General features: G+C 40.9%; 3 protein-coding genes across 3 annotated transcripts; all 3 read right to left on the reverse strand.

Moving 5' to 3' along the window:
• Positions 1–1,149: 1,149 nt before the first annotated feature.
• Positions 1,150–11,183, reverse strand: uhrf1 (ubiquitin-like with PHD and ring finger domains 1). Its single transcript, XM_070960645.1, has 17 exons — positions 11,167–11,183; positions 9,056–9,213; positions 8,324–8,590; positions 6,890–7,044; positions 6,352–6,567; positions 5,827–5,942; positions 5,503–5,689; positions 5,176–5,299; positions 4,791–4,898; positions 4,562–4,666; positions 4,318–4,424; positions 4,044–4,206; positions 3,737–3,874; positions 3,134–3,236; positions 2,869–3,014; positions 2,128–2,226; positions 1,150–1,842 (listed from the first exon to the last, which is right to left on the reverse strand). Exons 2-17 carry the CDS (start codon positions 9,206–9,208, stop codon positions 1,696–1,698), a joined length of 2,334 nt encoding a protein of 777 aa, XP_070816746.1. The 5' UTR covers positions 9,209–9,213; positions 11,167–11,183; the 3' UTR covers positions 1,150–1,695.
• An 873-nt stretch (positions 11,184–12,056) lies between these two features.
• Positions 12,057–20,256, reverse strand: kcnn1b (potassium intermediate/small conductance calcium-activated channel, subfamily N, member 1b). Its single transcript, XM_070961588.1, has 10 exons — positions 20,102–20,256; positions 17,733–18,878; positions 17,052–17,474; positions 16,588–16,683; positions 15,803–16,221; positions 15,463–15,604; positions 14,546–14,656; positions 14,125–14,252; positions 13,858–13,927; positions 12,057–13,448 (listed from the first exon to the last, which is right to left on the reverse strand). The coding sequence occupies exons 2-10, from the start codon at positions 18,861–18,863 to the stop codon at positions 13,161–13,163; spliced, it is 2,808 nt and encodes a 935-aa protein (XP_070817689.1). The 5' UTR covers positions 18,864–18,878; positions 20,102–20,256; the 3' UTR covers positions 12,057–13,160.
• Positions 20,257–21,390: 1,134 nt separating this feature from the next.
• On the reverse strand, positions 21,391–24,766 carry ccdc124 (coiled-coil domain containing 124). The gene is made up of 5 exons (XM_070961590.1): positions 24,683–24,766; positions 23,876–24,054; positions 23,378–23,576; positions 23,145–23,250; positions 21,391–23,013 (listed from the first exon to the last, which is right to left on the reverse strand). The coding sequence occupies exons 2-5, from the start codon at positions 24,032–24,034 to the stop codon at positions 22,809–22,811; spliced, it is 669 nt and encodes a 222-aa protein (XP_070817691.1). The 5' UTR covers positions 24,035–24,054; positions 24,683–24,766; the 3' UTR covers positions 21,391–22,808.
• Between the last annotated feature and the right edge of the window lie 75 nt (positions 24,767–24,841).

Raw genomic sequence — 24,841 nt, forward strand, 5'->3', positions numbered from 1 at the left:
TGAAAATGTATTGACAAATCTTTGCACCGAACATGTGCAAACAATTCTAAAACTACATATCAAAACTAAAACGGACCAAAAATTATACAATTTATGAAAATATACATTTCTCAGTCTATGCAAACCTTTCATTCTCCATTGAAACTCCAATGCTGGCATGTGGATGGACACTGATACACACTGCTGATGAAATTCAACACCGAGTATTCATAAAAGACGAAGGCAACGGCAAAAGTAAGATATATATATAAAAAAATTAAAAAAAAAAAAAAAAAAAAATCAGATAATTTAGCTGAATCAGTATCAAATTTCAGGAGCAGTGTGAGGAATTTCCTAAACATTTCAACTTAATGCCAGAATCCTTTTTTGTGTGTGTGTGTTTTAAATGAGGTCAGGTTTTACAAGTGACCACAGGAGACACAAAATTCTGACTGAGCAGCCCCTCGCCCCCCACCCCTCACCCCACAAATGGCAGTAATAGATTATAAAAAGATGAAAAAGTACAAATTTTAATTTTAGCAAAAAATACAAATAAAGTTTCTAGACTCAATTAGGTTTCAGTGTCAGGGACAATTTCTAAAGATCTAGATAGATGGGGGTTCTACTCTTGGTTAAGCACTTGTTTCTTTGGACTTTATCAAAATGAACCTTTTCAAAAGAGGGGAAATCCAAATCTATAACACAGAATAATCATGACTTTTAGAATCTATCGTGAAGAGCTTTCAATTGTCTTCTTTCAAAATCACAGTAAGTGTTAAATCAACAAATTTCAAATACAAATATGAAATTACCGCGTAAAAATATTTGTGAACTAATTCACAGGTTAGGAAAGCCAACCACGTCTGATGACAGCACTCCCTGACAAGACACTTCCTCTCAGATTGCTGAAGAGAAGAAAACTTTAACTGGATTACTTTGTGTTTGCCTCTTAGAGCTCAACTACATTTTATAGAGTGGCTTTAGTTTCAGAACGCCCCTTTGGTCAAATAATGTTAGTGCAATTTCAATCGCCTGATCATGCCGGGACAAAAGTGTCATATTTTGAAGCCTGGCAAGACTTGATAGTTTGTTTGTCAACTGACCTTAAAAAAAACAAACAAAAACCTTGAGCTGCATTGTGTAAACAGTGAGACAAACAACAAGCTGCAGGAGATATAACAGGGATCTCCAGGTCAGGTGTGAATATAGAACACCGGCTGCATGATCAGATAAAATAAAACTGCACCAACATGACGACTGACCGCAGCCAAACTGACAGCAGACCAGCCAAATCTAGATTCTAATAATCATTTACAAAAGAATCTCCAACCAAATTGGGCTAAAAACGGCTAAACCACTTCGGACTTAATGTTCTCTTTAGGAGTGCTAAACATGGAGGGATTTAGTTAAAAGTAACAAACATTTTACATTATGGATAACATTAGCATTAGTTAATGGAACAAAAAACTGGGCGTAAAATCACTGTTGAAGGTATTAACGGAGTCATGGTACAGTTACAAAGAACTTTCAATTTATCGTTAACTACACATCACGCAGATAAAAGGTGAAAAATGGTAGCACTGAAGTCCACAAAAATTGCAGTTTTACAATCACAAAAATATATTAAGAGAAACTGATTCTTTATTGCCTTTACTGAAAATTCCCCTTACAGTTTATGTCGCATTTCCTCGAGGGCTGAGTAGGCAGAACAAATGATCATCGCCCATTGCTGTACCCTGGGAAAAACTGATTTAGAATGTCTTGCAGGGATTTGTTGACAGCCATGGAGTAGTTTTTGCCCAGGTCGTGCCTACAGGCTGGGCAGGTGTACACCTCTGCTTTGAAGGACCGCTGAAGGCATTCCTGACACAATAAAATGAAAAGGCATCTTTAAGGTCATATCATTCATTGAAAGCACCTTCTACAGCTGAAGAGGTAAGATTGAAAAACTGCAAACAATGAAGTCATATTAAAAAAACAAAAACAGACTTTCAATTGCTTTCCCTGCTATCTACAGGCTGAGAGCGCATCTATTTTAGTGCAATGTACTGAAATGGTCGTGCATTGTTGAGCTGTAAATCCATCAGCCATCTGTAGTTTCTATAGTCACTCTGAACCCCCAAAGTAAAGACAAAAAAAGTTTCTTACCCTGCAGACATTGTGTTGGCACTCTGTGGTGATGGGCTGATAGACCACTTCTTGGCAGCAAATGCAGAGGAAAACTTCTTCAACTTTGTTCAAGAATTTCTGCACAAACAAAACATGTGAAAAGATTACAAACTGTTGTAAATTATCCAGAGCAAGAGGTTTAAAGCTTTTACTGACAGACACAGCCAGAGTGAGATATTTCCTTAGCACCTCAGTTATCATTTGCTACTCAACAAAACACCCAGCTTGAGACAACAACTTCAGACTGGTTTCAAGGAACAGAAAAATCCAGGACTGAAAGCTCCACAAAAGCGGCACACAAACCCAACTTTTCATTCATTCTACCTATTTTTAGTTAAACAATACATGCACTGCAAGCACAGACTAGTTGACGTCGACAGAGCTTTGCATAACAGAGCACTGTTGCAATTTCTTCAGTTCAGTTTTGTTGAGTTGTCGCGAGGACCATGTGTTGCTGGCAACATATTTCTTCATTTCCAAGGTATAATGTGCTGGACATGTGTGGCTTTTTCATTTCAACTCACACCAATGTGCTGCATTAAGTACTTGCTTGCAGTAAATCTGTGATTCAACTGTACACCACTCAGTTATTGCCACAAACCATTATCACCGAAATTGTCACACAATAAAAGGTGTTGAAGTGGTTTAGAAATTCCAAGCTCAATTAACAGTTCTGTTGTGTAATGTAAGCTTAATCTTGACCAAACTAAACATCCTCACCGGTCCAAGTGACAGTGACTCCATGGCTTCATCCCACACTTTCTTGTTTGCCTCATCATTCTTGATGAGGTCTTTCTGCACCTTAGTAAGCTTGTACACCTCCACCTTTATCTTCTTCTTCTTCTCTGGCGTGGTGTGGGAGGATTCTGACAAAGAAATACATTTTAAATACACTTTTTATTTATAGCAGTCTACTATGAACTTCTGTTGAATAGTACGTAATAAAAAACCCCAACATCAACACCTACACGCACAGAGAACTTACCGCTGCCCTGAGATTTTCTCTTCCTCTTTGCCTTGCTGGGTGTTGCAGCTTCCTCCTCCACTTCATTTTTGTTCTCTTTCTCTTTCTGATAACCAGCAGGATACTGGAACAAGATCAAGTCCATTTAAGTCAAGTTCTTGTTAGCGATCAGCACACATTTGCATACTCATTAACGTGTCCTTTGGAAGCTTACCGTGGATTTTAGAAACTATTCAATCTTATCACTCCAACACGCACCAGTTAAAATGATTAAATGAATAGGAGCAGGCGAAATGTGAGTGTACATAGTGTTAGTAGAATGCTAACATTAGCATGTTCGCATGTTAATCCAAGTTTAAGTTCAGAATCTGCTTATAAAACAAGGCAATCTTTTTTTATTCATTTAACAATTTATTTTTGCATTACATACAAAGATCTAAGAAAAACTATGAAAAGCTTTTTTTACATTTCAAGCTCAAAATTACGAAAGGGGGGCTAAGGACTTTTCAGTCAAAGTAAGTGTTAAAGTCTTTAGTTCTGAACTGTGAATCCTGCAGTGTGAATGTAATCAGGAGCTTTTGATAGAAAAAGTTCTGTAGGTATATACTGAATGATCATCTGTACCTGCATTGTGAGAGCGAGTTTCTTGATGCGTTCCTTGCCATCTCTGGTCCATGGTGCTGGCTCGTCATCATCACGCTTCAGCAGATACCGCCAGACCAAGAAGCCAGACTTGCCCTTGTCTGGCCAGTACTTCACCACCTGGAAGAAGTTTCTATTTATTTTAGCAGATGTTTGCAGTTGAACCATTCAACTGATCAACGTAATGAAATGACTGTCACACCCCTTGATTAAGTAGTTCAACAGGTAGCATAATTGTTCAGCTAATTTGACAACTACACAGCACAAAGAAACCAGTGTTTCTGCATACCTTATATATGCCATCATATCGGTTTCCTTCCTCAGGAGAGTATTTACTGTGCTTGCGTCCCTTGCAGCTGCGTACAACTCTAACCGGCTTGCCTTCCTTCCAGTTCTTTGACTCAGCTCCGTTTTTTTCGTTCACAGGGACGTTGCAGTTGAGAGCCAGCGCTCTGGTGAAAAAACAGACAATTTAGATATACAAAAACAAATGCAGCAAAAACGGACAATTCAGAAATCCTGTTGATTAAAAGGCAGTTATAGTAGGTTATATCTATCCATACCGGTTCATGTGGGTAAGTGTCTGATCACATGACTGCTCTGCAGTTCTCTTGTTGCCTGAAAGATCTCGCCCTCCAGAGCCAGTGTACGTGAACTCATTACCATCATCCTACAATGTGAGACACATCACAAATATTACACACGTTAAGACTGCGTTGAGGCAAATTTGTGAAAGATACTCTCACTAACTTATATTTATTACTACATATCAAAAATATATATACATAAGAAGAAGACAAAACATACCACATCATCCTCATAACCTCCTGCCAGGACTAGAGAGTAGGCACCATCATTGCTCCTGCCATGAATCCCAGCGACATGTGGCCTGTGGACGCCAGATTCACTGACCTACAGAGGCAAAGAACTGAAACATTACTGCTGGCCATTTGAACAAATGACCACAAAAACTTTGTATTGTTTATGCAGTTTCTCCACCAGCAGTAATTTCAACTCTCCAGCTGCACGGGCTGACCTGCACTCTGAACTTCCATAGGGAGCCGACGGGGATGCCAGGGATTGGGCCGTAGTGGTTGGACGGGACGATGGTGCACTGCTTGGTTCGACCAACACAGGCCATTCCCTGAAGGGCAGGAGTACATCATTGGTATTTGAAGAGGCTGCTTATCCAGTACAATATTGTTGACAAGGACACCAAGCATGTAAGCTTACTTCTCACAACATACTGTAACCAGTGCTGCTGACCTTGGTATAAAACATTTGTTGTTGGTCATTTTATTTTCAAAACTGCTTTTCCCATTTAAAATCTTAATTTTAATTATGGAAATATGATCACAAATGTTTTTGCACCTCTGTATTAAGTAAGACTGACTGTATGGCAGCGTTTTGTCAGCACTCACCTTGCCCCAGTCCCTCTGGCTGGAGGAGCTGGCAGAAGCCATCTTAGCTTTCTTCTTGCTCTCCTTCAGCTTCTCTCCAGCCAACACAACCTCACTGGCGTCATTACGGCAACCTGGGCAATACCTGAGAGAGTATGACATGTGGAGTAGAGGTCAAGTCAAGCACAATGTACGAATAACACAAGTGATGATTAAAAAGATGACCCCGAATTCAGGTTTGGCCTGTTGATTTCTGAGTAACAAAACAGACTCAGCATCATTCAAGCCAATATTGAGTGCAACACAACTATAGGTCACAACTGTATAATAAATACTGATCCTACTGACCAGTCCTCATCTTCTGGGATGGAGGTGAGTGGAGGGTTCAGGCAGTAAGTATGATAGGCCATGTCACATTCATCACACAGCAACTGCTTGTCAGGATCCTGCTTGATGCCACAGATATGGCAGTTACACCACTGACAGGTTTTTCTTGGGTCATCCTTGCAGTACTTGCACTCTGGTCCATTTGATCCTGCAGAATACAGACATTTAATTATTCTATATTTTGTATTTCATCATAAAGCATTTTGAATAGGATGGGGTAAGGCAGGCTTCATATGTACTAAGTGAACTTAGTTAACAATTTAAGCACTTCATCAACAAACCTACTTTTTAGGGGACTCTCAGATCCAGCTGGGGTGTCACTCAGAGAACCAGGTTCCTCAATTTTGTAGATTTCAGTCAGGAACATGATCCGGCAGTCATTGAGAGAGTCACCAGCATCACTACAAATTAAACATGAAACTTAGCAGAGATAATAGAAAACTGCACAAAACAGAAATGCTGTTTGTTAAGGCGACAAAATCATCAAATGTGACAAATGTACAGTTTTTCCTCTAAGTATCAATGAGATCCAAATCCAGAGACAGTGGTGAACACACCAAAAAGTTAAGATGTTGCCAGTACAAAGCAGCATATTCTACAATTTGCAGGAAATTAATACCTGCCCACCTGCTACTGTGCTATCCAAAAAACAAACAAATTTTGATAGATAGATAAAAATGAGACCACAAGATGCTGATCACCTGCCACTGCAGCAGGTTGAGTAGATATTTGACTTGTGGCAGTCCCTTCTGCTCTGTGTACGACCACAAAATGCTACAAACAAACCGTAGCATGCAACAAAGCCCTTACCCAAGGATAATCTTGCAGTAGACCTCTCGCTGGGTGCGCGTCTCCCTCTTCCTCTGGATCTCAGCATCATACCAGTAGCCACGCTCCTTGGGGTCATCCGGATTATAGTTGACCATAATGATCATTCCCGGCTCCAGCTGGTGCCACTGGTACACCGTACGGGCCCGCGGACGAACATCCTTAGCCAGCAACTGGATGACCCCATTCTCTGGGTAGCTGTGATCATACATGTGGTATCATATCAGTTTGCAGTTCAGAGGCAAGCCACACACCACCACAGGTGCTTCCTACATTTCCACAGTGCCTGCCTCGAGTGTAACTGAATGTATGGAATGATTGGATGATAAAATTATTCGTATGGAAACCAATTAGTTTTTCCTCCTGCAACTGTAAGTCCTGACAACCAAAACAAAGTTCTACATTGTAGGTGGATGATTAGATAGATGTGATGTTTGTTATCATATTATCTGTAGGCTTACTATGGAAAAAACACCTCTGTGGAAAAACTGATCATGAGTAACAGAAAACAGATTCTTACTCTTCATATTTAACGTGGTACAGTATCTCCTCCTCTGGTGGCTGTGCCTCCGCGGCCTCTTCTTTAGGCACCTTTGCTGTTTTAGTAACATTCACAATCTGGGCCTCAAACCATGCCCCCATGTTCAAGTCCCTTGCATCAACCAGCTCATTGATCTTCAAAACATACAGACAAGAAAAAAGACAGGAAAATCAGAGACATTGCATAAGTGTTTTTTTTTTTGTTTTTTTTGCAGTTAGTAAAACAACAAAAATGGCTGCTCTGAATATCTAGTCTTGTCAAGCCTTCATCCTTATCCACAGAATTTCAAAACATGGGGTCAAATTACACATTTGCACAATGTCTTTAAGAAGCTGGGCAAAGAAATGGAGACAGAACACATTCCAGTCACTATACCCCCACTTTATCCGAATCTCCTTTATTTGTAAATGTGCTCATATGAACAGCCATCTCACTTTGTGAATGGGGCAATGAAGTGGACAGTAAAATCATCCAGCACTGAGTCTGCAGAGTTGCCAAACTACAGGTTTCCACAGACTTGTGTTTTGATACTTTGCAAATATTACTGCAGCCACACACACAAAACTGCTGTATTTTCCTTTGCGCTCTCATGGTAAATTTGGACAAAAATCACAAATATATGTTCTGCATTCAAAAGGAAACACTTATACAACAATATAAATCACATACTCTGCATAGTATGATTGCAGAGTCTGCAGCATCACATAACACACAGAGTAATAAGCAGTAAAAAGTATTAGGTCAGTTGCACTGAATTGTACACACAAATTGCGTGTTGTGTAAATAATCACGAAAAAAGAGCTAAAGAGAAGTTCAAACCCTGGACACTTTCTCACTTCTGGAAAGCCAGCCATCCACTGCATAAAGCGGATAAGAACGTAGGATCATCCGTTTCAGAAATTTTTTGACATTGGCAACGTCAAAATAAGGAAACGTCGGTTGCTGAAGCTATTCGACAATCTGACAAGTAGTTCTGCAGAATGGATGTTTCCTGCTTATAGTGAAGGGTGGAAAAAGCAATATTTTCATTTATCTATACCCTCCCCTTAATACAATGTGGCCTTCACAACTGGGCACGACTTAATGTAGGGCTAGCAAAAGAAAGAGATAGAAATCACCTCAAAATTAAACATGTCTAAAAAGATAAGAAAAAGTTAGATGCAATCCATATTTTTACCATGCAATACATATTAGACATGCACTGGTCACTGATCTAATCGGGTCAACACGTCTGTTGACCATGCTTCATGGTCCCTTCCCAACCTGTGCTGAAGACATGTCATACGCTACAGCCTTTCACCACTTACCCCTGACAGAAATATTCGATTTCCCATGTCCCCTCAAAGCAAAAGGAACCTGTAATCACTAATATAAACACTTAAATTGATCCCAACTATCACCTTTAAAACCCACCTTGTAAAATCCAAACCCCGGGTCGACAAGCTCTGGGGTATTTGTCTGGGAAGAGGTGCCAGCGGTTTGACCTTCTACCTCGCCGTGAGTTGAACTCTTATCAGACTCACTCTGGGTTGAGCCACAACCAGAATCAGAGTCAGAGAGCTCAGCTTCTTTGTCCTTGCTTTTGATGACATCGACAGGGGCAGGTTTCTGCCTAACAAGCAGCTGCACTATGTCATTTAGGCCCACATTGTAGTCAAATATGGTATGGCCGTCCTCCATCTGAGACAACACAAAAATATTTGACGTGGTTAAAAGGAGAAAAGCAGCACTTCTTATTTTTTGTTTTTTCCAGTGATGATTTCATTTCATCCCTGCTGGTGCTCATTCAAACAAGAGTTATTTTTCATAATAGGAAATTTTAATATGTATTCATCAAATGTGTTTAAGTTAGAGCATGTTTTGTATTTTATGCACATTGGTTTATTCATGAGTAAATGTTAAAGCAGTAATCATGAATGAAGTACAACTATCACCCATATTCCTCTCATAATGAAGAGTTAATGTTACCTGAGAATAAATAAAAACACCTCTACAACTTAACAAAGTGACTTTGACTACGTTAAAGATGCTTCCTTTTTAAAACTACGAATACTTTGAGAGGCTTTCAGCCATTAATTGACACGAATACCACAAAGAACAGCATCAAAGATACATTTCTATTTTATTTTAACCCTGTCACCTCACCTGCTTGCCACGGTAGAACAGTCTCTGCCTCTCTGGCTCCACCTTGAAGAGCTCCATGATTTTGACACGCAGCTCATCTACCTTGGTGAGTTTGGACAAGGAATCCACCCTGTGGGTTTCCTTTCCATCCATCGTGCGTACTTGAATCCACATTGCAGCTGCCCTGTGTCAACAGTCAAATCATGACCCATTGTTGTCACAACAACCATTGCAATCATTTTACTACATACTCTAAATAAATACAGTGATCAGTCTTATTTGATTTAAATGTATAAACTTTCACTTGCAGCAGTGATCAGAAGCTATCCCGTTTTGCTGACTTTATCAACAGTGAGCAGCAACAAGATTTGCATAACATTTGTTTTTTTTTTATTAAAAGCACTTCTTAAATGCATCCAATGCAAAAATGTTAGGCAAATAGCATTTTTAGACAAAAGTCATAGATTAAATAAATGCATAGATGAACACTAATAAACAGTCTGATAAGATCTGTCAGTTCAGTTTGTTTGGGGGATTTTGTGCTGGAAGCAGCAAAGTAGTGTAGGTCTTTCAATTTGTTTTGCAACAAAATAAAAGTCTTGACTTTCTCTGCTAATTGCACAAATTACTAGAGGGATATTGAAACACTGAAATAAAATCCATGACATGTATTTGCATTCAGATAATGTAAATTGATTCTTACCAGGAAGCCAAACATTATTTTGAAGATTTAAAATGATGAACACAGAAATTCAACATGCTCTTGCTCCCTATGCACTGTTGTGTTTATTTGTACACTGTGTTGTGTTGTGTTTTGTTTTGTTTTATTCTTGCGAACCTTGTAAAAGACACATTTCCTTGTTTTCTTGTAATGGTCAATGAAAAATTACTGTTTCTGAACATGCAACTGCAGCCACTGAGGCTCTTTTCTTTTACACTTCTGTACAATTCAATCCATATGCAACAAACGATTTCGTTCTCTGGATTATTGATTTACCAAATTACTCTGTGGACATTGTGTAAGCGTATTGACTCCTGCCAATTCCATCATTAAAAATTTGGCCGTTTTACTTTCAGGTCTAAACCGAATCAACTTTATTGAAAGAACTAACTGAATGATTATCAGTAGCAGATATATGATTATGCCAGTCCGTGTATTGTACTGCTGTCAGCACTGGGCTGTCAGAATATCAGAAAGGGAGGGAACAAGCTGATTTAAATACAGTGCGGGAAACTGAGCTGCAGGCCACTCCCAGTTCTTTTAAAAGCAAGCACATCCGGACGGGAGGGAGCGCTAGCAAACAATGTGCCTTCGCTCTCTGACAATAAAACATACCGAAATAATTCCTTCTATGCAGTTTGGAAACGATCAATTTGATACTAAGACCGTCATTTGCCCGCATGGACTGTGCTTTGTTCTTACTAAGTGGTGAGCAGCGAGCTCGACGGCTGCTTGGCTTTTACTTTTGCGCTCTCAGCTGAGGTGCTGTTCGCTCTGCTGGCTCGAAATAAACCAACACCGGGGAACAAAACACGAGTAATAACACCGAAAACAAAGTACTTCCTCTCACCTGAGATGCCTTATTTCACCGACACCATTCATTTTTTTTTTCAAAACGCAGACGAAAACACGAGCTAGTCACAAGCCAATACGGAAAAACATGAAAATAAGCAATCTGTTTAAGGTTAGCTTATTTGTTTTGCTTCACAGGAAGCAGCGGAGTGGCAAAGCTAGTAGAAATGTCACCATGTGCTGCACATTATGGAGGTACACTACAGATAAACAACACAAGATTAACAGCTCGCGGCAATCAAGTTCATCACCCACCCATTAATGCTTAGCTACAGCAACCACGTTACAACTTATTGTTGGAGAGCTTTCAACTGGTATGTTCCCAATAAAAAACTGAGTGCATTCAACAGCACGAAAACTACCCCGGTGACTAAATCCTTGGATTAATTTTGAAATCTACGTTTGGCTGGCTAGGGAACTTGGTGTAGTACGTTAAGCCAAACAGAAACGAGGTAGGACTTTGTCAAGTTAGCTAACTATAGTAAGCTAGCTACTGAGTGAAGATATCAATGAGTACAATTTTAAAAGTTATTATAACATGAGAAAAAGACTACTTTACCTGTTTGTTCGTCCAAGTGAAACCAATAAATTGACGTTCAAGGAGTAAAGCGCACGTTTTCCCCAAAATAATTTCTATGCAAGGTTTGCACGACCAACTCTATGCCTTGTTGGAGATTGATCAATGAGTTATTCTTCAAGACTTTCATATCCCGCCTGCTCTAAAAAGTCTGCTTCACCATTGGTCAAGTTCCTCTAAGGAAATCGAGTTCATTGGATAGCAGAGCTGTCAATCAAGAATGTGACTGGAGCTTAGGCTCAGCGCGCGAAACGACATTCTCGTGGGTGCCGCTGCCCTCCGGATTTTTATCGCGAGATTACGCAGCGCCCTGTAAACCGGTAACCCAGAGGGACAGATGGTGGTTCTGGTAAACAACCTCCCTCATAGTGTTGTCTGACATGCCTAACGTATGACTGCTTCGCTATTTGGTTTCACAATGAGCTTGATTCTTCAAACGAATTGTCTGAATTTGTCAGACTTTAATGTGAACCCCCTGATTGACTCAATGATGCTATTTAATTAATGATGTGCAATTACCTCCCGTTCAGTTTGGCGATAGCTGAAAGTAGATGAGGCCAACTCGGGCCAAACCGGAACACTGAAAATCAGATGTAGGCGTTTGAGTGAGAGGAGAACTTGTATTTGGGCCTATAGGAGAGAATGTCTTTGCTTGTAAAATTACATATACACAGCACAAGACTTAACCTCTGTCACTTGCTTCTGCTTTTTTTTTAGTGACTATACAATAAACTTGCGGTTGGGGTGTTTTGTGGCCAACTGATCCAGGAGAGCACAGCGTCTTCATCCTCAAGTCTGGCCTTCTATTATCAATTAAAAGCAACATGTCAAAAAAAATAATAATTCAAATATGTAAATTTGCTGGTCCAAGAGAGGTGAGCATAGCTTTATGACGGGATAAACACAAATTAATTTAATCCATCTATAGCAAATTTTACTCATGAGTCTTACCAAGACAAACATTAAGAAACCTGTACAAGTATTTTTGAATTACTGAGTAGAACAACACAGAAATGTTGAGTTTTATCAGTGACTGTAATCGAAGAAGTCTATAATAAAATACTTTATGACTGCTACAAAAAGTTTGAAGTAGTAAAATAGTAGTATAGATGAAGTATACATCACCTAAGACAGATAGAGTGTAGGATGTGTTTCTGTCTAAACTACTTCATACACACAGACTAAAATATTAATGTAGTGTAGGATAAGGCCACTGAAACACAAAGGAAGGTAAGGAAGATTTCACAACTATGATGTTCCCAAGTAATTAAACCTAAATATATGTTATCTCTATTTCATGTTTCTAAGATTTTTAAATTTACAACTTAAAAAATACTGATAGCAGGCCTACACAGGAACAGTTACAAGAAGCAACTCACACAAGTAAATTAGGTCTCAAATGACTGAATCGTAGATTATATTTAAATGTTTAAAAACTTTCATTTCAATCTTTCTTGTTGTTTTACAGTCCTGCTCTGCTTTTCATGTGTAGAGTTTCACACATCCTCTTGTTGGATCTGCCCTGCACAGCCTCTGCCATCAGGGGGAAGCAGCTTTTCTCATCACAGCCAGTTCAGCATAGGAACCAGACTGAGACAAGCACATTTATGAGACAGGTATTGATAACTAGTAATTAAAGATTAAAGAAAAATCATCTTCCTATGTGGATCAAAGGAGGCTCTATGCACTGATGGTTGTCTTATTTGTAGGTTAAACCCTGACCCTGGACTTACTGTGAAACTTTAAGCAGAGGAAATGAAGTAATAATGATCTTCCCTTCCTCTAGAATCCCCTAACTGAGGCACTTCCCTTCTCATTGGAGCTGCTCAGTAACTCCCATGGGTGAATGTGTATAACTGGATGAATGTGTAGCAGAGCACGACTAGTTGTACTCCAAAAAAAAGTGTGCATGTTGAGAAAATCTTTCCCAGCATGAAAAAAGGTTGCAGACTAAGAGGAAAACCACTGAGCGAGGCCTAGGAGCTGTATGGTGTCTCTGTTGTGGTGGATCCTGGATAGAGCTGCCTGGCAGGGACTGAACAGCACTCAGAGCTCAGGGAGGATGACAGGAAGTGGACCCGACAGGCCAAGTCGTCCAGGAAATCCTTTTGTAGCTTTGTTATTGCTTGAGAAAGCACAGCGGGCAGCAACTCCACACTCAGGAGGATGGAGTCCAGTTTCTCCTCCAGAGCTACAATCCTCCTGTCCAGCTCCTCGCTACGATGCTGCAGCTCAGACACCAGATCATACATCATGTTCTGAGTCTGGAAAAAAACAGGGAGGACAGGTAAGGGGAGTAGGGAACCTCTTTTTCCAATTAATATGGTAGGAAATAACATACATACTAGATATACTATTTTCCAGGAAATAAAAGTAAAGGGAGTCTGATCTAAAAATATACAAAATCAGAATGCATTCTGGAGGCTTCATGTTTCCACAGCACACTCGTGTACGCTGCAAATTGGACCATCACTGGTTTCCACATTAGCTGCAATGTAACAAAATCCTACTCGTACACGCACATGTTAAACTCAGATTTAAGGTGAGCGCTTTGAGGGTGAAAACAGCCCTCTGGTGTCAACCTCTGAAGGAACAAAAAGTAAAACACTTTTTTGAGTGGAGATGGACTTCAAGGAATTTTTAGAAGTTGTGAAAGATAATTCATATACAAACCTTGGCAAGGTCAGCAACTGTATTGGCCTGATCCATCAGTTTCCTTTGCTCCATTTTGACTGTCCGCAGTCTAAAATCAGAACCAAAGTAGCTTTTGTGCCAGCAATTAAATAAACATTAGTACAGTTTGTCTTCATTTGAAGTCACAACCAAACAGTACCTATCAATCTTCATATTATTCTTATTCTCATTCTGAGCTGTGATGGTAGAATGTGACTGACTTCTCTGTTTGTCTTCACTCCCTGGTGACGACACGTTTATACCTACTGGTGGATGGCTTGCAGGAATTTACGCTGATGGTGGCGTACTCTCGCACGGTCAATTTTCTTGACCAGCTTGGTGTTTTTGTAGATGAGCCACGTCTCCCTTAACACATTTGCTGCTGTGTTTTTTATCTGAGGAGGATCATGGACCATGCGGATGACACAGCAGAACAGGAATGTAACGAAATGTTTTCAACAGCATTTACAGTAAATAATGTTTGTATCATGCACTTTTATTTCCTTATTGTATTTTGTTGGAATACTGTATCACATTGTTTTGTTGAGTGATTGTTGAGTATTTTTCTCTGTAAATCACACAAAACATAAATTGCCCCAATATGGTCAAAAAAGCAAAAGTAGTGTAACTGTTCAGACTGAACTATTGTTAATATTAAAAATAACATAACATGCACATGCAAAGAGACCTTTTTGTAGAGCTGAGTGTCCATCATGAAGTTATGGACGTGTTTCTCGGCTCTGGTGAGTTCCGACTTCCTTGCGACAACAGCGACCACTAAGGCTGTGCAGCCCGCTCCCTGAGGAGGACAGCAGTGGTTACTGACGTTGTGGCGTACTGTAGTAAAGGACATATCTATTGTGGTTTGTAAAATTAATAACTGTAATTTGACAATTGTGAATCAAAGCAAACTTTGTTTTAGAACCGTTCATAATAATTCTGTCGAGAAAGCTAAAATTATGAATCCTTTCAAACCCAGTCATTCTCTGCCTTTGTTGAATGACCGACCAAGGTCGACTCGTGTTTTCGCCCATGCTCTATCACTGTCCCTTTAAGTTTTTGGTTGTTTTCTTTTTCTTTTTGCAGATCCTGTCCTAGTATCAGCCATAAATACTGAATATAGTGTCAAAAATACAATTCTCTAGAGGAAAATCTCCTCCTGCTTCCTCTCAACTGCCTAACTGACTGACACTTACTGCCTGGGAAAATGTGAGGATAGGCTCCTCATGCCAGTAATTATTTTGTCTGGTTTCTCATATAATCAGAGCAGTGACAGGCATTAAGAATAACTATATAGAAATAGCCAGTGTTCTCGCTGATGGTCTCATTTGCTTCCGTAGGTCATAAAGTATTAAATTGAGACTGTTCCATTAGCAGTTAATGACTCCCTGTAGTATGTTAAAGTGACACTGTTATGAAAGTAAAAACAACAATCAAGTATAACACAGAGGTGTTAGGTAAAAATAACATTCACTGCATTAAAAATACAGCATGACTACATGTTATGGCCATTTATGGTCAAGCAATGTTGCTATACTGTAGTATGCCATTTATAATTACCCTCCATCTGCATGTCTGGTTGAACTGTATCTGCATAAATCTCACCATGATTCCTGTCAGCAGGCAAACCCCCTTCCCACAGTAGGTGTGAGGGACCATGTCACCATAGCCGATGGACAGAAAGGTGATGGAGATCAGCCACATTGCTCCAAGGAAGGTACTGGTCACCTCCTGTGCATCATGATACCTGTAGAGACATGACTCCTGGTTATAGCAGTAGCTGATGGAAATCCGAAACACTGAGAGAAACTGTGTCTTTGCTCAGTCATACCAAGTAAGATCCGTTACAAGTAGAGTATCACTGATTTGGGTTTCACAAAAAAATAATTGTTTGAACAACGTGGGAAACGCACAAAGCTCTGACACTGAAGTGTTAAGCTGATACCTCTCACACACACGCACGGTCCATGCTGCGATGATCCAACAGGACACACTGAAGACCAGCAGGACTGTGCCGGGGCAGATGGTCATCAGTGTCTTCATGACAAAACGGGTGTCAAAGCTGATCTTGTTGAGGGCCCCGATGCTGCGGGACGAGGCATCTGTGAACAGTTTGCTGTGGAGCAGCATGACCCGGCCAATCAGGTAGAGCCTCAGGAACATCGGCACAGAGAGGATGATGTCGACATCGGCGTCCGCTACTGATGCTGTGTAGCTGAAGGCCAGTCGAGTCGTCCAGGTGAACACATACTGGCCCGGGATCGGATGGATGGCACAGATGAGGAGCTCCAACACAACAAAGAGGATCCGCTCGATGGTCATAGCTATCCTCCAATCATCTGCTCCGTTGTCCACCATGAAAAGCTGTTGAATGAAGTGAAGATTTTAGGGTGATGAATTTGGATATTGAATGACCCCAATGACCGCAAAAGAACAGAGGAATTTAATGATGCATTTACTTGTTTGGACTGTATTTTTTGTTAATTTTAATGTTTCACTTAAGCAGTGTTTGCCTTTTGTTTTATTGAAAAGATTTTCCGGCATCTTATCAAACTAAACCAATAGATCATCCACCTTTTCGCCTTAAGTTCTTAAATACTTAAATAAGTACTTAAATCTGGCCAGCTTTTCCAGTCAGAGTAATAAGAGTACCCTGATATTAGGCGGTCCTGGATAACAATAAGGTCTACCACAGGACCTGCATGGAGTTCTCTTAATTCATCCACATACCTGGATTTCTCTTGCATGGTACATCATAATGAGTCCAAGAAGAATAACAGTAGAGAGGCTGATCAGGCCTTTCAATACATATGAATATATGGATTCCTGGAAGACAAAAACATGGAGAGTGCAGCCTGTTGTGAAGACACACTTAATGACCAAAACAAATAAAGTAGGTGAATTCTGCCCACAAAAGGTGTCACTTGGCCCTTTTTTATATTACAAACAGTGTTATTATGAGAATTAAGAGTTCAGACGCCTGGTGGCCCGGTGGTCCGGTGGTGGAACCTGCCCTTGAGTCTGGTAGTACATGCAGCCAAGTATCATATCACCTGGCTATTCAATGTTGGCATAAATAGGGTCATTTAAAAGGTCACATTTGATAACAGCCTGCTCTCCTTGTTCAAAGTGTCAAAATACTCTACAATATAAAATATTTTTCTGAATGAATGAAGTGAGTCTGAAGACAGTACCTTACTGTAAAATCCCCTCGACAGCTCCGTCTCGATCACCATGACAATAATGCCAAACATCCCACAGACCAATGCATAATCGCTCAACTGTTTGCGCTTCCCAAAGAGAGCTTTTCTCTGACCCAGCCTGTAGCTAATATCCTTGGTCTTCTTTTGTGGGACACTGCCTTCCTCCCTGGTCAGGTTCTCATCGTTGGCCTTAATGGAATCTTCTCTGATGACTTTGGAGAAGGCATCCTCCAGGATGGCACTGTGAAGAAGCTGAAGAGGCTGCTGGCCTGAGTGCACATCTGCAAGGCTGGATCTGGATGTGCCATGGCTGCTCAGTGGCCGCACTGCATCCCCGTTAACTACATCACCAGTTTCCAAGGTGTCAGAAGGTGGAGGAGTGTGTTTGGGTCCACTGAAGTGCTGAGAGGTTGTCTGTAGAAGAAAGTAAGACAGTCAGCACAGGGCATGTAATAGAGCAGACAACATACTGAAAGCTTCAGTTCCTTTAATTTACAGACTGGTAAGACAGCTTTCAGGATGTGTTTGAAGTTGTACAGGTCATAAAGTTCAACTATAATCTTGCCATTTGATAAGTTGCCCAATATTTCCCTAAGATTTACTTAAATTTGTCAAGAAATTACCTCCCAGACTGGGTCAGGAAGGTACAGCATTTAAAGAAAATTCATGTACCTGACTCTGTCGCTGTCTAGCTCTCTTCTCCACTAGATCCTGGTTCTCCAGTGAACTATACTGGCTGATTGATAAGGACTGAACAGTTTTATTACTGGCTGAAGTAGGCGACCTCTTCACTCGAGGGTTGCTGGTTAAGGGGTTGTAAGGGAGGTGACGGCACTTGAAGACAATGGCCGGATCTCCAGATGTTTTGCAGGTTTGATCGCTGCTCATTGAGCAGTGAGAGTCTCGCTTTTGACATTGCTGAACCAACAGCGGTTCTTTACCAAAAAGCTCTCGCCAATTGAGGTCTGCCATGACAGCAGGCTGAGGATGTTGGTGAAGTTCTTGATTTGTCTCAGCACGCTCAATGGAGTTCAGAGGGATGTTGAACAAAGTTGCTTGGCCGCTGTCTTTAAATTTAAAATGATTGCAAGGCTGTTGCTGCAATATCTCCTTCCGACCTTCTTGGTCACTGCACTGGAGCATGAAATTATCCTGTGGGTGGTTTGGTGCAGGTTTCAAAAGATCCTTTTGGTTTGTTTGTTGTGGTAAAACCTGGCAAGTGGTCGGAACTTGGGTGCTCTGAGAGAAAGGCTGGCTGTGTGGTGAGGATGAAAGGTTTCTCTTGTTTGAAACTCTGGAGAGGCAGTCCTGGACAGTGCCCTGTTTTGATTGTGGATGAAAACTAGAAGCCCCTGAATGTTGGTGTGCATCAGGACAGGAACAACCACATCTGTCATTGTGGTTTGGATGTCCCACACTGGTCCCTGCTCTCTCTGCTGAGGGTGAATCATCTCCTACGCTGCTAACCTGGCCACAAAGCAGCAGCCAGTCCTGATCACTCAGCTGTGACAAGGTGAGGTTTCGGGTTTTCAGTGGTGACATCTGGGCTGAAACTCTCGGTGGACTGATTCCATTAGACCTTTCATGGGGTGAAGACGAAACACAGCACAGACTCGTCTCCTGTGGGGAAGACGACACTTCCACAGAGGTACCAGAGTATCGATTGTGCCTTCCCTCAGGAGAGTTTGTCAGAGGTGATGGACCTCCTGAGGTACAATGCTCACGGCCCCCATCATGGAAGACTTCACCCGTTGAGTCAAGACGTCGTGTTGCATTGGTGGGTTTAACCAGAATCAACCTCATGGCATCACTGCAGAGCTGAAATGAGATTACACACACACACACACACACACACACACACACACACACACACACACACACACACACACACACACACACACACACACACACACACACACACACACACACACACACACAGATCATTTTTCACATGTAACTGTAAAGAAAGAGAATCACATGCAACAGATTGACTGATGCTATGGTTGAATGCACACAGTATCCATCACTTGACGTTTTTCTCTCCTTTTTTGCTACCTCAGGTATGAAGTCTGGTCTGCAGGAGGATTTCTGAATGAGCCAGGAGGAAGAGAAACATCTAAAGTTGCAGCCAAATGTTATTAATTCTTAGAAAAGTAGAAAAGTGTTGCAATCACAGGCAACAGAAGAAACATAAAAACTACAGCCATTTTCCTTGAGAAGTGCAGCTTTTTAAAACTGTGATGTCTTTGGCCTCAATAATGACCTTTGCTCAATGTGAAAAACAGTTTATCAAAAGTAAACATAACAATTGGTTATTTAACTAATAATACACACTCCTGTGCTCACATGTGGTGTATTTATTCGAGGTAAAATCAGCACTGTTATAAGAGCAATGATTTGTTTAATCTCAAACTGTGTGTTCAGCTGGCTATGAATGTGCAACACTGTCAGAAGCATATGAGACCCCCCTCTGATGTCTCAAATCACTACAAAGGTTCAAGTGCATGCAATGATGTGTCTAATTTTTGATCATTTCACTGACAAAACCACAATGAAAAGGCTTCTCAAATTAAGAACTCTCATCAGTGATTATCTTTTAACCACTGAAACCCACATTTTTAACAAGCACTGATTTATACAGTTATTTTATTTCTATGACTGATTCTACCTGATGTGTGCAACCTGTTTAATTCATGAAGCTCGGCCCTAAATGATGAATATGTTGCAATCCTGCTAATAACAAGTGGGCCAACAGCATCAAAGTGTGTTCAATCTGAAATAAACCCCATTAAATGAACATATTCACAGAGATCAGCATGAGAACTGTAGCAGTTCATCTTAACATGCTTCACAACTTAGATAACATTTTCCATTGGGGCTACTTATTTTCTACGAGCGTGAACCTTAGTATTCCAGATGGTGGTCATCATATTTTAAAATGTAATCCTTCAAGTGCAAATTAAGATTTCAATTTTATGGAATTTCTCCTTAATAAAAAAATAATACATGAACAAATCCCCACTACTACCAGTGATCCTTACCTTGTTATTTTTCTCCAAACTTGAAAAAGCAGGTTACTAGAAGGAAATGCTCCCAGTCTGCAGAACAGAAGTGTAACGAGGAAGAAGAACAGCCTGAGTGGGTGTTGGACAGCGGCTTGCCTCCTCCCAGTACGAACACTTGATAAAGGAGCTTTGGAGACGCTTTCCTTTGAAAGTAATGATTAGAATTCAACATGAAGAAAGAAAAGGGCAGCAGCAGCTGGCCTGGTAAAGGGCTGTCATGCAAATGGCCAGGGAGTGGGAGGGTGCAGCAACAGGTCAGGATGCAGAAAAACAAAACCTGCAACATCAGACCAGAGTTTTAAGGCGGAACATCACACGTACACGCTCAAAGAACTCCCTGTAAATTAGGAGTGGAGTGATTGGTTGCTAGGGGAAAGCAAAGGAACTGGTCGTATTCAATGCAAAAAGGAAAATAAAAGGTCAGCTGAACTTGTCATTGAAGCTCTGTGGTTCAAAGGCCTTCCCACAGTCTCTTATCTCCTCCGCCACAAGAGCCTGGCTGGACAAAGGTGGCCATTTTTAAATCTGGTTCTGAATGAATCAAGCTACTGAGCTCAAGGCCTCCTCAGATGTGTCCTGTGTGAACTAACAACATGAACAACTTTGCAATCATTCTCGGAAAAGATAGATGCCCGATGATTAAGTGAATACCAAGTGTTTTGTTTTTTGACATTTAGGAATGAAGGCCTGCTGACATGAAACAACTCCGATGTCTTTCAACGTGAAGTGCACTGCAATCAAAGAAAGCAACTTTCCAGAAATGGAATTACTTTTCTTGATTATTGGCCAAATAGAGAAAGATCTTTATAATCCCTAATCATTTAACACCTTCAATAAACACTTGCTCTGCATATTTTCTGTTCATTCTCAGGCCTGTGGAGGAGCCTTATTGTGTGGTTAAACCGCATTTCCCAAATCACACTGCAGATATTTTAGTTTAACTCGTTTTACCCTTATGTTACTTACATTTAGGGTGCTAAAGCTATCCCTGCTTTCTGTCTGTCTGACTGGCATCAGAAAAACCTACAAAGGCTTCAGCTTGCTGCCTCAGCAGCTCAGTATATAAATGTTGCTTCGCTGGAGAAAACCTTTGTGACCAACGGCAGCACTGGACACCATTGCTGGCTGTATAAATGAATACAAAACTAATTCAAAAGCAACGACTGCTACCATGTATGTGTTCAATCAACATCATACATAAACAATGCTGGAAATTTTAGGATATAAAAAGCAAACAGGAAGTATTTCATTTTGTTATTTTTGTTAACTGGATTTTAGTTGTTTTGTTTTAGCAACCAGAGACATTTCTCTCAACAGCAGTTTACAACCCAGATGTGCACTTCATATGACTTATAAAGGAAAGTTGCATCCATGCACAGCATGAGCCCACAATCCAAACACAACAACAGAGCTCTGAGTGTTTGGATCCCGAGTCTTCGGTTTTCAGTCAGTCAGTAAGCCCAATACATTTATGAAGATAATGGGACCTTGAAGTCAGAGCTAGCTAAAGTCCAAACGATTTGCAGGAGAAGGGGACCAAATTAAGCCACAGTCTGAGGCCTGGTTAAAATATTAGAGCATCTGTCAGCCCATAAACGTACCTGGATCACATCTATATTTCTGCAGTAGAGTTAAAGGCAATGAAGTGACAGTTTCTGTTATTGGTAAAAGCTGATAAAACTGGCCTCTGCTGAGGACAACACCTTAAAACACTGGAGGGGAGGCACCAACGATCATATCAGGCATTCACAAGGCTGAATAGCCAGTGAAGAAATCATACTTGTATAAATACTTCAGTGTCAGCATTTGCTCTCTTCCAGAGTTAATGTCTCCACAGTTGATCTCTTTAACTATTTAGCAGTCCAGCCATATTAAGATTAAATGCTGCTGTATGCCTAAAACACACAGTAAGAATATATATATATTACTGTGCATTCTCTTGGCAAGACTCTTGACACACAACAGTAGATTCAATATTCAAAGCCAAACTGTTTTATTATTTAAGCAAGACGTTCCTTTGAAGAAACTGATTATTCACTTGCCAAAGAAACTAAAAGGACTGAAAAAATTGATTCCAGCCACCATTATTTTAAATTTACAATGATTTTTGCCGATGATTGGTGAGCATTTTTTACCGTGGACACAAAACTGTAGTCAACTCTCTCCATTGATGACACTTTTAAATCTGTAACTTCCTCTTCTTTTCAGAACAGGCATCACACGACAGCAGCAGCTGGCCAAAATGTTTGACTTCAGTGTGTTTGACTTGATTTGTGTGACACCGAGAGAGAAGTCTGGCATTTAAAAGCAACAAGAGATGTTGATGATCGAGTGGTGAACTTTAATAAGTTACTCTCAAGATATCTGCTTTCCCACCTCCCCAGAAGTGCTAGAAAAAAACATGATGTAATTAAAATCATTAGATGATGAAATGCCTCATTCGAGGCTCAGACATGATGATCAGTTGTGACCTTGACTGGTGGAAAGTGAGCTTTTCCTTTCTAGCAAATGGACCCACAAAGCTGAGTCCTCCGGCCTTGGAAGGACAGTTTCTGGGTAGGTAGTGGTGAAACTCTCATCAGCAACACTAATTTTTAGATGAAATCATTTGATTTTTCGATGGAAGTCTCCAATGTGCATAGGCAGACAGTTCTTAGATGGAGTTATGGGGAAAAGAGTGCATTCACTTTGAGTTGTAGGTGGCAAAGCGTTGGTTCAGAGGGTTCTCTGGCGCCTTCATCCACTCCTTCTTCAGCTGCTGCTTCAGCTGCGACAACCTCATGTTGGGGTTCTCTTTTTTAAGGCGAGGCATGTTTGCCTCCTCATAGGCAGCAAACGCTGCTTTCATCCTCCGCTCTGGGTGATGGTCCAGGTCCACGGGCTCCGTGCTGCAGTTAGGAAGGCAAGACTGTTAACATTCACATATTTTATGGCCATAAGATACTTAATTTAAATCAACATCAGAGTAATCACATGATGACAACAGGATGTCACAAACAGTACGGATAACGATCAGGACCTGAGCGCAGCAATGGCGTCTTCTATTGTTCTGGCTTCCACGGTTCCTTCATCAGGGATAATTCTGTTGACGTTCTCCTCCAGTGGAGCCTCCAGGTGGCTCTTTTCTGTGGGAAGAAATTTTAGTTGAAAAATGTAAAAGGTGGTGTCATGGTAAAGAAAATGTATTGATTTGATCCTCCAAACAGTATACTGATTGTATCTCTTTGTCATCATATTCAACCTGAACTTTACCTTTTGGCTTGAGCTCCTGCTGCTCCTTTTGCAGCTGCTCATTCTGAAGCACCTCCTCAATCTGGGCACGAGTCACTTTTCCTCCAGATGCAGCCTCCTTCTGGGATTTGCCTTTCAGCTTAGCAGACTCCTCATCCAGAAGTCGCTGGTTTTCTTTTTTCCTCTCCAGAAGCTCGAGCCTCTTCTTCTCCTTGTCGTCCTACAACAGCAGAACGCTGTCTCATCAGACTTTTGCACTTTAAAAATTATGCTGTTTTAAAGTAGTTTGGCCACTACACATCATAACAAATGCAATTGTTTCACGACTCCACGAGCCTCACTGATCGTCTCCTGACGTCACTGAGGATAAAGACTTTTTATAGCATTCTGTGTCAAATACTATGAGGTTAATTAAAATAAAAAATAAATCCCATATTGCAAATTCTTGAAGCCAAAAGGTGCAGCACACCTATGAAACTTCCCACATTTGCACATGACACCACACTGAGAAAAGCTCACCTTTCTCTGCTCTTTTTTGAGTACATGTTTGTCAGTTTCCTGCCACAGAGCATCCTCTTCCTGCTGCTTCTTGCGGGCATCTGCCACTGCCTTGGCCTCTGCCTTGCGGGCTCTGGCTGAGGCCGCCTTAGAGTTCTCGCCCTGGAACTTCTTTGGCATCACAAAGAGCTGCTCTTCAGCTGAGAAACAAGGGAAAATCAAAAGAGTTTGACTGACATGACATCAGGGCTGATGCCAAATACTGATGGAGCCAGTTTTACTATTGTTCAATTCAACCAAGCAAATACTTAAAATGATTCAAACCCCCACCTAAAATAGTTTTGTCAAAGACTTCTCTTTTTGGTGTCCATCACCTTGCTATATATATTGGGGAAAAAACTTTGATTATTCAGCAATGCCCTTCTACAATAGCTGGATGAATAGGTAGCTGTCTGAATCTAAACTAACATCGTATAACGCCTGAATACAATACTGCAACCTAATAATTCTTGCTAGGTGGCGACCAGAACTAAGCATCAGTTTGAAAACGTGGGTCAGCAAAAACGAGGTTAACAACACAGGCCAGTTGGCAAAGCGAAAGTTAATCAAATCTTTGGTAAATTCTCTATTGTACCAACGGCAGCAGCCTTCCCTTGCATGTCCAGTCTAGCTTGTCAGTGTAGCTAGGTAGCTATAGCTAGCTGATGTTAGCCTGATAAACTAGACTGGTTTGCTTGTCAGCCATTCCCTATTCAATCTTGCCGAAATTTAGCTAAGAGGACAATAATCATAATGGACAAACATTCGAGGACAAACAAGGTTTCATACCAGTATTAGAGGAAAAACAGGTCGTAAACAGATGACAGTTGATTGTTGTTTCGAAGAGGCATCTGCCACCTCCTCCCTCAAACCACCGCGCACTCTGATGACGTTGCTTCTCCTGAGGCCACACCGCTCAGCGAACAACTTTGGCCACTAAACTATATT

This window comes from Chaetodon trifascialis, chromosome 4, assembly GCF_039877785.1.
Source record: "Chaetodon trifascialis isolate fChaTrf1 chromosome 4, fChaTrf1.hap1, whole genome shotgun sequence".
In the NCBI taxonomy this organism is placed as follows: domain Eukaryota; kingdom Metazoa; phylum Chordata; class Actinopteri; order Chaetodontiformes; family Chaetodontidae; genus Chaetodon; species Chaetodon trifascialis.

Bases quoted from the DNA above. Each gene is read 5' to 3' on its own strand.
- kcnn1b (XM_070961588.1), bottom strand. From the start codon at position 18,863: ATGAGGTTGATTCTGGTTAAACCCACCAATGCAACACGACGTCTTGAC. The intron at 17,475-17,732 runs GTACATGAATTT...TTTCTTCTACAG, and splicing joins CTAGACAGCGACAGAGTCAG to ACAACCTCTCAGCACTTCAG. The intron at 15,605-15,802 runs GTATCAGCTTAA...ATGTCTCTACAG, and splicing joins ACCGTGCGTGTGTGTGAGAG to GTATCATGATGCACAGGAGG.
- ccdc124 (XM_070961590.1), bottom strand. From the start codon at position 24,034: ATGCCAAAGAAGTTCCAGGGCGAGAACTCTAAGGCGGCCTCAGCCAGA. The intron at 23,577-23,875 runs GTGAGCTTTTCT...CTGCTGTTGTAG, and splicing joins TCAAAAAAGAGCAGAGAAAG to GACGACAAGGAGAAGAAGAG. The intron at 23,014-23,144 runs GTCCTGATCGTT...TCCTAACTGCAG, and splicing joins GACGCCATTGCTGCGCTCAG to CACGGAGCCCGTGGACCTGG.
- uhrf1 (XM_070960645.1), bottom strand. From the start codon at position 9,208: ATGTGGATTCAAGTACGCACGATGGATGGAAAGGAAACCCACAGGGTG. The intron at 4,425-4,561 runs GTATGTTTTGTC...CTCACATTGTAG, and splicing joins GAGGTTATGAGGATGATGTG to GATGATGGTAATGAGTTCAC. The intron at 3,015-3,133 runs GTAAGTTCTCTG...TTTCTTTGTCAG, and splicing joins GAGAAAATCTCAGGGCAGCG to AATCCTCCCACACCACGCCA.